At 52.0% G+C, this 13486-nt stretch overlaps 1 protein-coding gene across 1 annotated transcript in view; it reads left to right on the forward strand.

Moving 5' to 3' along the window:
• Window positions 1-13486, forward strand: part of LOC133348464 (uncharacterized) — a 65850-nt gene that overhangs the window by 20650 nt on the left and 31714 nt on the right. Inside the window, exons 5-6 of the mRNA XM_061561279.1 lie at window positions 973-1062; window positions 5640-5713. Of these exons, the coding sequence (XP_061417263.1) occupies window positions 973-1062; window positions 5640-5713 (164 nt within the window). The remainder of the gene's footprint in view (window positions 1-972; window positions 1063-5639; window positions 5714-13486) is intronic.

Below are 13486 nucleotides of genomic sequence, written 5' to 3' on the forward strand. Positions count from 1 at the left end.
ACTCCCTGCCCCTGTCTGTTCCCAGTCCAGGCTCTCTTTTCCTCTGCCGATGGGTCTCTGTGTACATTGCATGGAGACCCATAGAGTCGCAGAGAAGCCACGGGCTCAATCACATGTCCATCTCGAGAAAATCCAAACTATCTGAAGCGTTCTCTCGCGATGCCGTCGCGTGTGGACGCTGTTCACGTGGCGTGGTGGTGGCGGCTGTTCATACGGCGGTCACCGATGCGCGCTCCGCGTCTGTCCCCGACCCCTGAGCGTGTTGGTGGCCGGCTACGATTTAACGCTCAAACTAAAACCTCGTCGTCGTCGTCCTTGTGTGTCTGTGTGTTTGTGTGTGTCTGTGTGTTTGTGTGTGTTTGTGTGTTTGTGTGTGTCTGTGTGTTTGTGTGTGTCTGTGTGTTTGTGTGTGTTTGTGTGTGTTTGTGTGTGTCTGTGTGTGTTTGTGTGTGTCTGTGTGTTTGTGTGTCTGTGTGTCTGTGTGTGTCTGTGTGTTTGTGTGTGTCTGTGTGTTTGTGTGTGTTTGTGTGTTTGTGTGTCTGTGTGTTTGTGTCTGTGTGTTGTGTCTGTGTGTCTGTGTGTTTGTGTGTCTGTGTGTTGTGTGTTTGTGTGTCTGTGTGTCTGTGTGTTGGTGTGTCTGTGTGTCCGTGTGTCTGTGTGTTTGTGTCTGTGTGTCTGTGTGTTTGTGTGTGTATGTGTGTGTGTGTGTGTCTGTGTGTGTGCGTGTCTGTGTGTTTGTGTGTCTGTGTGTCTGTGTGTGTGTGTCTGTGCGTTTGTGTGTCTGTGTGTTTGTGTGTCTGTGTGTCTGTGTGTTTGTGTGTGTATGTGTGTGTGTGTGTCTGTGTGTTTGTGTGTCTGTGTGTTTGCGTGTCTGTGTGTCTGTGTGTTTGTGTGTGTATGTGTGTGTGTCTGTGTGTTTGTGTGTCTGTGTGTTTGTGTGTCTGTGTGTCTGTGTGTTTGTGTGCTGCGCAGCTGTGCTCCCGCCTGTCCCTGCTGCAGAGCGAGGCGCGCATATCCCTGCGGTACTTGACGATGGCGGCGGAGAGGGCCGCTCGGGAACAGGTACGCGTGCCCACCGCACACCTCTGATTGGCACGGTTGGCCACGTGTGGTGCGAAAGGAGTTCAACGTACACGCACGCACGCACACGCACGCACGCCATCGCAAACCATCCCCCGCCGTGCTGCTGCCGTCACGGCCAGGCTGGGAATTGAATGAAGTTCAACAGAGGTCATCCAGTTGGGACCTGGCGGTTGTGCTACCTTAGGCCACGCTCGGACCCGGAGCGGACGGCTTGCGCACGGGAACGGCCTGCGTCCCCTGCTGCGGCCGCTGAGACCGGCTTTCCGCAGGGTTCGCCTCCTGTTCCTCGGGGCTCTCTCCTGTCACCGCTTGATTGTGACTCGGGTCACAGCGGTGCTCACGCGGAGCTCTTGGCTACGATGACGCAACCCCCGTGTCACTCGCTTGGTGGGGGACGCGTTGCTGACGGCACTCAAATAAGTCGCAACCGGTCTGCGGTTTGCGTTAGGTGGCTGCACATTGCTGCTGCTGGGAGACTTTGTTTCTTGAAGTTCCGTTGTTTTATACAGGATCATTTATTCATTTATTCGTTTTTGAAAACAGAACCTTTAAAGATAATTTCTTTCCAAGCAAACCTCAGTCTACTGGGATGTGGTGATAGGGTTTACCACCTGTCCTGGTTTTCCCAGGATCCTCGTTTTTTTTAAGTCGTTGTGCTAGGACATCTGTAGGTCTTCTCTGGGTCACTAAAAGTTCCATTTAATGCCAGTAGCATACTAATCCACCCCTCAAAACAACGCGCTGACAGGCAGTTCTCCCCTATTCTAGTGTCGTGAGATATCCACCTCCCCAGGGTATCTTCGGGGCTGGAAATGGGAATAAATTACTGCGGGAACTCATTCATGATTTCCGCCACCCCCGCTCGATTTGGACCGTACACTAGATCTGAGGAAGAGGAGGAGCTTCGCTCCGTGTGGGGGTCTCTCTGTTTGTCTAGCGGTCTATCTGCGAATCAAATAAATGAAAAAAGATGAATCCTTGATTTTTCCCGGAACGCAGTCACGAGGTGCAAATTGTCACTCTACACCACGGCTTTCCAGGGGATTCCGGCCCAGTTCCACCACTGGGTGTGTCACAATCTTCTTTGTCATCCCGAAGGTGGCAAAGCCACTTAAGTGCTGGTGATGTCACCGCCTCGCCGCGCCAAGAGGCGCCTCGTGAATGGCTCGGAGCGCTGTCCACATTAATGACTGCACGTGTGTCTCCCGGACACACGTGCAGTCATTCAGTGACTTTCCAGGCTGTCTGTCTTCATCACAAATTAAATTCGAAATGCATGGCTCCTTGTGCAGTGACCAGAGCGGACCCAGCACGATCGCCTGCTGATCCACGCCATAACAGTCGTCACACACCGGGGAACAACACCGGCTGTTGCCTAAGACGGCTTTGTGTTGCGCGAAGGAATTCGAGTCACGAGTTCCCTGCATTCCAGAGGGGTTGCTGCTGCTCTCTGCCACGCGTGGAGCTCACGTTGAGTCAGCCGTGAGCCGGGCGTTCATTGTCATCACACCTCCACGTGTGTGGGTGTGGGGAGCGGTGGCGCAGCGGTTAGCGCCGTCGCGCTACGAACCCGGCGACCCGAGGTCGATGCCCACTCGCGGCCACCAACACCAGTGACGATTATTTGAACTGGTCCTGGGCCTCCTCTAGGTCGACTCAGCCTCAAATGAGTACCTGGTGCGGTGTGTAAACATCGCCACTAGGGAGACAAAGGCGGCCGTGCGTGGTGCTGGCCACGCACCCTTCGTGTGCCGTGCCGGCCTTCATAGGTGCTCGATAACAGCACTTACCCCAAGAGTCTGTTTAGGCTATGCGGGGGATCTTGGTCTGTGTACCGTTGTCTATCTCCGCGTGTGTCACGGTACGACTACAGTTTTGGCTCAAAACAGTTGCCACCGGCCCACCGGCAAATCTTGCCCCACGGCCAAATCCGCCACCGCTCCACCCAACACAGGGTGGTGGTGATGGCACCACGGAGCCTGGCTGGGGGGGGGGGCACAGGGAGGGCACAGGGAGGGCACACGCACAGTGGCGCCACCGCTGCTGTCATCTTAAGCTTCTGGCACAGAGCCAACGTTATATCCTCGCAACACGAGGAGAGATGATTTATAGATAAAAACTAAATTTGTTTTTACCAGGTAAGGCCCACTGAGCTATACAGCTCTTTTCTAGAAGCGGACCTGGCGATCACAAATGACAGCTCAACGAGGTGGCTTCTCCTTATCAGGTGGAAATGTATCGCAGCAGCCAAATTACTCCAAATGCGTGATGTTGATTCTACACGTGGAGGGGAAGCCGGAGGAGCCGGAGAAAAATCCACGCGACCACGGGGAGAGAGACACGCAAACTCCAAATATACAGCAGCAGGCGTCAGGATCGGGATCGGAAGCACGACCTGTATACCAGGCGAGGTAGTTAACATCTCTTAGTCACGGTGATAATCATGAGAGAGAGAGACATGCAAACTCCAAATATACAGCAGCAGGCGTCAGGATCGGGATCGGAACCACGACCTCCTGTGTACCAGGCGAGGTAGTTAACATCTCCTAGTCACCGTGATGATCATGAGAGACACGCAAACTCCAAATATACAGCAGCAGCAGGTGTCAGGATCGGGATCGGAACCACGACTTCCTGTGTACCAGGCGAGGTAGTTAACATCTTCTAGCCACCGTGATGATGATGAGAGAGAGAGACACGCAAACTCCAAATATACAGCAGCAGGCGTCAGGGTCGGGATCGGAACCACGACCTCCTGCGTACCAGGCGAGGTAGTTAACATATCCTAGCCACTGTGATGATCATGAGAGAGAGAGACACGCAAACTCCAAATATACAGCAGCAGCAGGCGTCAAAATCGGGATCGGAACCACGACCTCCTGCGTACCAGGCGAGGTAGTTAACGTCTCCTAGCCACTGTAGACAACGCCTCCTTCACCGGGCCATCCACAAAACAAATTGTACCCATCCCATCAGCCACACGGCCCCTTCTGGGGTAAAACAATTTCAGCAGCATTGTTTTCAAGTACAAGCAAACTGTGGAGCGGTTTCGACACGCAGTGTCTCATCAGCAGGAGGATGTTAATGATTATTTTCGGGTACTTGCACAATACAAGTTGTATGTTTAATTAGGACCCCCCCCCCCCCATCGGGGTAGAGAGAGGGCCCTCGCCTGCAAGATTGGCTCTTGAGGATTGTTTCAAGCAAGCCCAACTTGACGAAAACACTGAATGTCGAAAACGGTTCAGAGTGGCTGCTTGTCTTGAATCAATGATGCTGAAATTATGCACTGGAAAGTCGTGCGGCTGATGGGTTGTGGTAAAAAAAAACCTTTTTTTTACGTGAACAAAGACGGAGATATGAAAGATACAATTGTCGACCAATTTATCTCCTTTACATGATCGTTATCGCCACGTCAGTTAAACAATCCGCTGTTGACGATGGAATTTGAATAACTTGAGTCCCGCATTCCAGAGGGCTGACTCAGCATAGGGTCCACATTGAGTCAGCCGTGAGTTGCTTCGTCATCGATCTCGCACTGCCTCGATCCCTTGCTAGATGGACATGGGGCGTGCAGTGTAAGGGGGCTTGTGACAGAGATGGCGAGTCACACCTGGATGTTGCAGGCAGCCGAAGTTTGGTTAATCTGGTGGCGGTAGCGTGTTCACCGCTCGCTGCAGAGCTTCACCGTTTTGGTTATTACTGCGGTGTGTCACAACCCTGATCAACTTCATCTTCATTTGAAGCGTTCATGACTGCAGGAATCCATACTCTTTTGTTCTTTCGGTAAAGTCGTCACGTAGGTAGAAAAAATAATAGATCGCGACGTTTCGATCGCAACACAAGCGACCGTCTTACTTACTACGCACCGACTACGTTACGGTGGATGGTAAAGATGCTGTGACGTCCTTCATGAGAGTCGCCCATTGTGTGTCCTGGCCTTAGTTAGGGTCCAAGTTTGCAAGAAATAAAATCGGAGAATTACACCGCAAAGACTCCTCACTTGAGTTTTGCACAGCAAATCGTCGCCACCCTGCCGTGTGAAGGCTTGGCAGGGCCCTGCTGAAGAAGAGTCTTGAGAACTCTGTGAGGCTTTCCTGGGTGAACTCGGAAAATTGAGGCCATTAGTTTGGCCACAAGCATCCAATACTCAGATTGAAGCTCTCCAGAATGGGTTCGTGTCACTTGCTTCACAAGGCCATGGTCCGTTGTTGAGCGATATTCATGACATTAACTCGTCATTCCAATTCAATGTAAAGTGCAATACAGTCCCTCAGTACGTGAAGTTGAATGATTTAGATTCATCATATCTCTGCCTCCACTTATCTTCAGTGGCAAGGGCCTTGTCTAGGGGCCCTCTGGCCTTGGTGGTCGTGATGTTGGTCTTGGTGTCATCTCTGGGAGTCCTGGGCTTGTGCACACAAAGGTGGCCGGGCGAGGTGCTGGCCAGCCACCCACCTCGCGTGCCGTGCCGGCCTTCACAGGTGCTCGCTAACAGCCCTAGCGGTCTGTTCAGGCTACACGGGGGATCTTTGTCTGTGTGCGTGAGCGTGCAGGTGTGCGGGGCGGCAGGCAGGGTGCTCGAGTCCGTGAGCAACATGCTCGTCTGCGAGGGGATGCCCAGCAACAGGTGAGTCGCAGTGACGGCAGCGTCATCCGGAACAGGGACGCGTGTCCAACAGGAACCGGGACGTGACCCCCCCCCCGTGCGCGCCTCTCCTAGAGGGGGCTGCAAACCGCCTGCGTTCTTGCAGTCGGAGCCGTGATTCCCTGCGGCGCAGCACAAAGGCGGTTGGTTGTGCAGGTCGGGGTGGAGCATCTGTGCAGTTGTTGTTGTCGTCACGCTGCACTTTGAGACCCGGGAGCCAAAGTTCATTTTCTAAGCCGTGGCTAACATCAGTGGCGAGTGATGTCTGATTACATTAAACATAAATGGGCCCCCTCCCCCCTTTCACCAACCCACACTGACGAGTGTGGTGAAGTATAGACAAACGACCCTGAAGGTGACGCAGCGAAGGGGGGAGGTGTTTCCTCCCAGCAAATACGTACATTCACAGGCAAGGATTTACATTCACAGGCAAGGATTTCTCTCGCCGCATGGAAACTCCGTCGACCTGTGAGCCGCCAATCTTTTCCCCAGCAGCAGCATTTATTTAAGCAGCAAATATCTGGACTCGTTTGAACTTTCAGCAGGCTGCAGCCTGGTAAACACGCCGGGTTCGTAGCGGGGCGCGCTAGCCGCTTCACTACCGCTCCCCACTGAAGGCGGAGAGCATAGTGTGGACACTCATAAGTAGAGTACAACAATGCAATTTTTTAACCGCCTACCGAGTAAACGTGGAAAATGAGGCCAACGTTGGGTCAAGGTTGGTCCAAACGGTGCCAAACCGCATGCGAATGTTGGCCCAACATTCGCAGTTTACTGCGTGTCGTCACATCATAGGCCTCGAGTCCTGCAGACAGCCGTCGTGTTTGTGGATGGCAGTCGCTGATCTTGAAACACAATCCAGGCTCCGGCCTACTTATAGCGTCTGAGCTGTAACGGGAGCGGGAGCGCTCCAGAGCATGTTGTGGCAGTGTGCACACTTTAAAGACGACACGTCTGTGGCTTTATTTATAAGCAGCAGGAGACAGAAAAAAATAAAAACACCTTTAAAGTTACGGACGAGTGCTTCCTTCGGGTTCTTTAGTAACATCACGGCACTCCCACCTGTTCCATCAAGCCACAGCGAGGTGACTAACCCAGTGAACATGCCAACGTTGGCCCGACATTGGCCCGACGTTCGTATGGTCACTGGGTAGCGTGCTCGGGAGATGGCTCACTGCCGCCAGGTCGAGTTTTTCCCATCGTGAGCGGAGGCTTCGATCCCCACGTTGCACACTCGGGGCCGTGCAGCCTGGGTGCACGATTTACAATTTAAAGAGCTGTTTGTTTTGGGGCTGTAATCTTGTTATGGCCCAGACTCCTCCAGTGCAAGCCGTGAACACAGCCCAGCCTGGATCATAATGTCTGTGTTCCCCATGGCAACGAGTCCAAGGCCATCGGAGGGTAGGAGAGGTTGGTGGGGGAGGGTGGTCTGTGTGCTCTGTGTGTCAGGTGGGATGCGGGGAACAGGCAGTGGCAGATTATCTTCGTAGCAAAAGTAGCTACATGTGTAGTAGCTACGGGCCCCACACTTTCAAGGGCCCCACGCTAAATGCTTTCAAGCTATCAATTCCGGTTCAGTGATTCTGCACTTACTCTATTACTATAGTACTAGCGATCTGTTACATTATCTGACTGCCTAGCAAATGAAAAAATACAATGACTTTACTATGCAAGTAAAAAATTAGTGTTTGAATATTTGCGTTTTTTTTATTTAGGGCCCCTTTATAACATACTAGTGGGAAGTAACTGGCCTTGCCCGGGCGAAATAGACACACACACACGTCGACTTACACACACACAGACATCGACCCACACACGCAAACATATCGACTTATACACACGCACACACCGACTTACACACACACACATATTGACTCAACAACAACAACAACCGCCATTCGCCACTAAGTGGCGGTGACGTCACCACGATGCTTGTGCCAGGCCATGTGCCATGTGAAGTGTCGAACGCCCGCTGGCAGGAGGTCACGGGGCAGACCCAGGTGCCACGGGTCGACTGACTGAGATGACCGAGATGACTGGCTGATGCACCACCTGTGCCCCCTACTGTGCCAACTTGCTGTGCTTTAGCCACCCGGCGCTCCGCTCGTTGTTGTGAGCATCGCTCCTCCGCCCTCCGTTGTTGTTGGAGGGCGACTGCCTCCAACTGCACAGTAGCGTCCTTCACGAGCCTCCTCCACAGAGGCCGATCTTGACACTGCTGGTACCAGTCATCGGCAAGTCCACTCAGCTCCACGTCCTCCTGTACCACATCACTCCATCTCTTCTCTAGCCCGTGCCGCGCCCGTTTAGCCCCCTCAATCCGGCCGAACAAAAGCTGTTTAGGCATGCGGTGGCTTGGCATGCGGGCTACATGACCCAGCCAACGCAGCCTTGCCTGCTGGAAGAGCTCACCGATGGGACTTTGCCCAGATCTTTTAAGGATTTGTGACTTCCTCACACAATCCAGCCTGGTTAAACCCAGGATGGATCGTAGGCAGGCCAGCCTAAATGTTTCCAACCTGCGAAGATGCTCCATTAGGGGGGTCCACGTTTCGCAAGCGTAGAGAAAGGAGGGAATGACTGTGGCCGAGAAGACCTGAAGCTTCGTGTGGAGCGACAGACCAGGTAGCTTCCACACAGCGTTACGCAACCGATGAAAAGATATTGCCGCTCGACTGATTCGGAGTGAGACCTCTGCTGTTAAACTGGAGCCGGTCATAAGCACACTGCCCAGGTATGGGAAACTCTCCACTCTCTCCACTACTGCCCCATCACCGATTGGGAATTGTGGGGGTGGAGTGTCTTATGGCACAAAATACCCAGGCAGGTGCTTAGTTTTGGTGGGGCTGATGGTAAGGCCCCACATCTTAGTGGCACGCACCAAGTCTCAGCAGCAGCATCTCCAACTCCTCCTTTGAATGAGCAGCTATTACCAAATCATCGGCATACATAACGTGGTTGACCAATAGGGAGCCATCCCTTGATCGCACCCGGGCATCGATCAGCCTCCCATTATATCTGTACCAAATGGAGATTCCCCCAGTACAGCTATTGAAGGCTTCACGAACTACGTTGTCAAAATAGATGTTAAATGATGTGGAAGCCAGAGGACATCCCTGTCGCACCCCAAGGTGTACAGAAAAAGGCTCTGACTCCCGGCCATGTAGTTTTACCCGAGCCCGCTCACCATCATGAAGGTCCTTAATGATCATGAGCAGAGGGTCAGGGACTCCGAAAGCACGAAGAACAACCCAGAGCCCAGGCCTACTGATGGTATCATAGGCCTTGACCAGGTCAATAAAGCAGAGATGTAGGTCTTGGTGGAATTCCCTACACCTCTGCTGTAGCAGACAGACAGAAAATATGGCATCTGTGCAGGACCGCCCTTTCCTGAAACCGCATTGGGGCTCCGCAAGCCTCTCCTCAGCGTGCCTAGCAAGGCGATGTTGAATAATCCTTGCCAGGACCTTTCCCGGCACACTGAAGAGTGAGATGCCCCTGTAGTTGTTACAGTCTGTGCGGTCCCCCTTCTTAAAGAGGGGGACCACCAGAACATCCTTCCAATCCTGCGGAACCCGTCCAGTGGTCCAGACTGTTGTTATGATGTCATATCGGGCAGTCTGTGCACAAACGCCACCCTCCCTCAGCAATTATCTTGGGAGATCATCTCTGCCCGGTGCCTTTGCCTGGTCTCAGACTCAGGATCGCCTTCAGTACTTCCTCAACAGATGGCACCTCAGCCAGCCACTCACAGGGGGTGACTTACAATATTTGAGGCACCACAACCTCAGCAGGGTTATCCCCACTTTGTGCCATGATGTTTTCCTGGCTGAGGGATTTCCCCTCCCCCAGGACCTCACAGAAATGCTCAGCAAATCTGCAAACCTGTTTCTGGGGGTCGGAGATCACCGTTTTTTCCCCTAATGATGGTAATAGGTGTGGCGCTGCAGGTTACTTTTTTGATGGAGTTAAATAGTGATTTGTCATCGCGGGCCACTGAGGCAGACTCCATCTCCTCAGCAACCCGCGACCACCACCCATCCTTGCAGCGCCTTACGGCTCTCCGAAGCTCCGAGCGAAGGCTGCGGTAAGCCTCCTCATTCTCTGACGTGGGATGCTGTAATCGATGAGAGTGGGCCTGTCGCTTTTTCTCAACTATCCTGAACACCTCCTCTGTCAGCCAGGGTTTCTGGGGAGGTCTGGACCGCGTACCCAAAGCAGCCATTGTAGCTGCATGAGTCACAGTCTTAAACCTCACCCATTTACCCTCGACATCAGGTGGAGTGGGGGACGATGGCAACCCCAGCTGCAAGCGATGATGAAATTCTCGCTTGCAACTTTCATCAGCTAACTGAGACCAGGCCACTTTAGGTTGGAATGGGGTCCTGGGTGTACACCCACTACCGGAGTGGAAGAATGGCAGGCGCATCTTACAGATGACTAGTTGATGGTCAGAGGGCAGATCAGCTCCACGGTAGGTCCTGGTGTCAAGGACATGGGCTCGCATCCGCTGGTCCATCACTATGTAGTCCAGCAGATGTTCTTGCTTGGACCCGGTATGCATCCATGATGTTGTGTGGATGCGCCGATGCCGGAGGAGCATGTTGGTAATTACAAGCCCATGGGCTGCACAAAAATCTAGCAGCCTCCTATCGTTGTTATTGTGCTGATCTGGCCCATGCCTTCCAATCACTCCAGACCAGGTGCCAGCATCATGACCAACTCGGGCATTGAAGTCACCCAACAAGATGACTCTGTCCCGAGTGGCCACTTTAGCCAGCACCTGTGACAGGAGGTCATAGAAAGCGTCTGACTCATCGGCTTTGCCTGCATCCCACCACGGATGTTCCTCTCCGGTGGGGGCATAAGTAACCATGACCACCACTCCTCGCCTCCGGTTGATGGGAAGGCGAGCCCAAAGTATCCTGGGGATTACAGCTTCCCACACCTCACCGCCACTCTCCCACGCCCTCCCTTCATTATTTTGACTTACACACACACATCGACTCGCACACACACACATGGACTTACCCACACACAGACTCACACACAACGCACACACATATATGGACTCGCACGCACACATCGATGTACACACGCACACTATTACTTTTATATTTACTAAGTTTTTTAATAATAGTTTTTTTTATCTACGTGACTTTAGCGAAAGAAGCAAGGGAGAGGGGAAATGCACGCTTGCACAATAAGTAAGTAATTAAGTGCAAACATTTGCTGCGAGCAAAAGCGGCAAATAAATGAAAGTCAACGAATAATCAACCTATCCTACCTGTCACTACGACCAGATGCGCACCAATCAAGCGTAATTGACATCACGTCACCGCTCAACCCCCGTACTGAGGGGTTAAGTGTAAATATGTGAGAATGAAGACGTAATAGCAATGAGTATATTTATTGGTTTACCCCTGTGCAGTAAGTGATATTGCGTGGCTGCGTATGCATCAAGAGTACAGAACAAGGCTCTTCTTCCCCTCAAACTTGTTCTTTGTGAGCAGGACAGTGATATTTAAAAATGTACCTATTTTCGAAGAGAAAACGTGGTGAGCATAAGTGTCACTCCCTCACACAACGACGTGGTCGCTAAAGTTTGTGGGGAGTAATATCCATTTTTTATGTAACAATTTAAAAGTAGCACTTAGTACTCAGGGAGAAAAATCGTGTTACTTAGGGTAACTATCATCAAACAATGGTTAATCCCTGTCATTAAATATCTCATAACAGGAATAGTAATGAGTAAACAGTCAAAGTCACGTAGGTATAAAATTAAATAAATCACGACGTTTTGGGCGCGACACAAGCGTCCGTCATCAGGTCGTGGTTTATTTTATTTTATTTCTACCCACGTGACTTTACCGAAAGAACCAAAGAGTATGGATTCCTGCAGTCACGAAAGCGTCAAATCATGGTAATAAATGTTTGAGGGGAGCTGTAAATCTGTGTGTGTTATCTTGCACAGAGTTCTCACAGAGTTCGTAGACCTCTAACAGACTTCTCACAGAGTTCCAAAAGACTTCTCACAGAGTTCTCACAGAGTTCTCACAGAGTTCTTAGACCTCTCGTAGAGTTCGCAGACTTCTCACAAAGCCCTCACGGACTCGAGCGTGCGGAGTGGCCGTGTCGGTGCTCGTGAATTGTTTACCGGCCACTACAAGAACCAGACAGAGGGATTCGGTTACTCTGATGCTGCTGATGCCACTGATGCTGCTGATGCTGCTGATGCCACTGATGCTGCGGATGCCACTGCGTTACCAGTGGTGCATGGGCGCATGAAGAGGCACGTGTGCCGTGGAGAAGGGCCATTGCGGGCCCGGAACGTCGCCCCGTTTATATAAAAATGTTCCTTTCTAAGGCCACGCCGTGTTATTGACGAATGCGTTTCAGCTGTTGGTTCCTAGTTGTTTTGCAAAACTACAGTTAGGAGCCGGGGGCTGTCCGGGCTGCATTCCTTGCACACCTCTGTGGGCGCTGCGGTTAAAGGGGGGAAAGGAGGGGGGGGTGGTGCCGCTCGCTCCACCGGAGTCGGTTTGTCCCCGCAGACACGAGGGGACGCGCCCACTCTGCTCCCCAGCACCACAGTCCGCAGAACAAATTGTTACGTGGCGAAACTGCGCCGGCGGTGGCGCACGAGCACAACGAAAACAAAACGCAACACATTTGTCACGAACACTGCGTGCGGCCTTTGATGGGAAAAATATGTAGCGAGCATCGGGGCGCCACGATGGGGAGATGTTAACTACCTCGCCAGGTATACAGGAGGTCGTAGGTTCGATCCCGACCCTGACGCCTGCTGCTGCTGTATATTTGGAGTTTGTGTGTCTCTCTCATCATCATCATCATCACGGTGGCTAGGAGATGTTAACTACCTCGCCAGGTATACAGGAGGTCGTGGGTTCGATCCCGACCCTGACGCCTGCTGCTGTATATTTGGAGTTTGCGTGTCTCTCTCATCATCATCATCACGGTGGTTAGGAGATGTTAACTACCACGCCAGGTATACAGGAGGTCGTGGGTTCGATGCCGACCCTGATGCCTGCTGCTGTATATTTGGAGTTTGCGTGTCTCTCTCATCATCATTATCACGGTGGTTAGGAGATGTTAACTACCACGCTAGGTATACAGGAGGTCGTGGGTTCGATCCCGACCCTGACGCCTGCTGCTGTATATTTGGAGTTTGCGTGTCTCTCTCATCATCATTATCACGGTGGTTAGGAGATGTTAACTACCACGCTAGGTATACAGGAGGTCGTGGGTTCGATGCCGACCCTCATGCCTGTTGTATACTTGGAGTTTGCGTGTCTCTCTTCCCGTGGTCGCGTGGATTTTTCTCCGGGTCTTCCGCTTTTTCCCTCCACATTTAGAATCAACATCATCACGTGTTTAGAGTGTTTGGCTGCTATACATATCCACGTGATAAGCCACTTAGTGCAAGCCACCATTTGTGGCCACGTCACTTCTGAAAAAGATCCACGTAGCTCAATGTGTCTTACCTGGCAAAATACAAAACATTGTTTACTTTTAGTTTCCGGTATGAACGGGCGACGTTTCGAGCAACGGACCTTTATCAAAGCGCATAACCTCACGACCACTCTGGCTCTGTGGCCTGTCTACGTGCCGTGAAGACGGAGGGTCATTATTCAAAGCATCGCCCGTTTTTTTCTTTAAGGCGACAGTTTTATTACCAAATGTGTTCAATTTGTTAGGGTCCATGGTGCCAGACCAGAAACCGTTAGTTAGCAC

This window comes from Lethenteron reissneri, chromosome 27 (assembly GCF_015708825.2).
Source record: "Lethenteron reissneri isolate LAM-NWPU_2019-01 chromosome 27, ASM1570882v1, whole genome shotgun sequence".
Lineage (NCBI taxonomy): Eukaryota > Metazoa > Chordata > Hyperoartia > Petromyzontiformes > Petromyzontidae > Lethenteron > Lethenteron reissneri.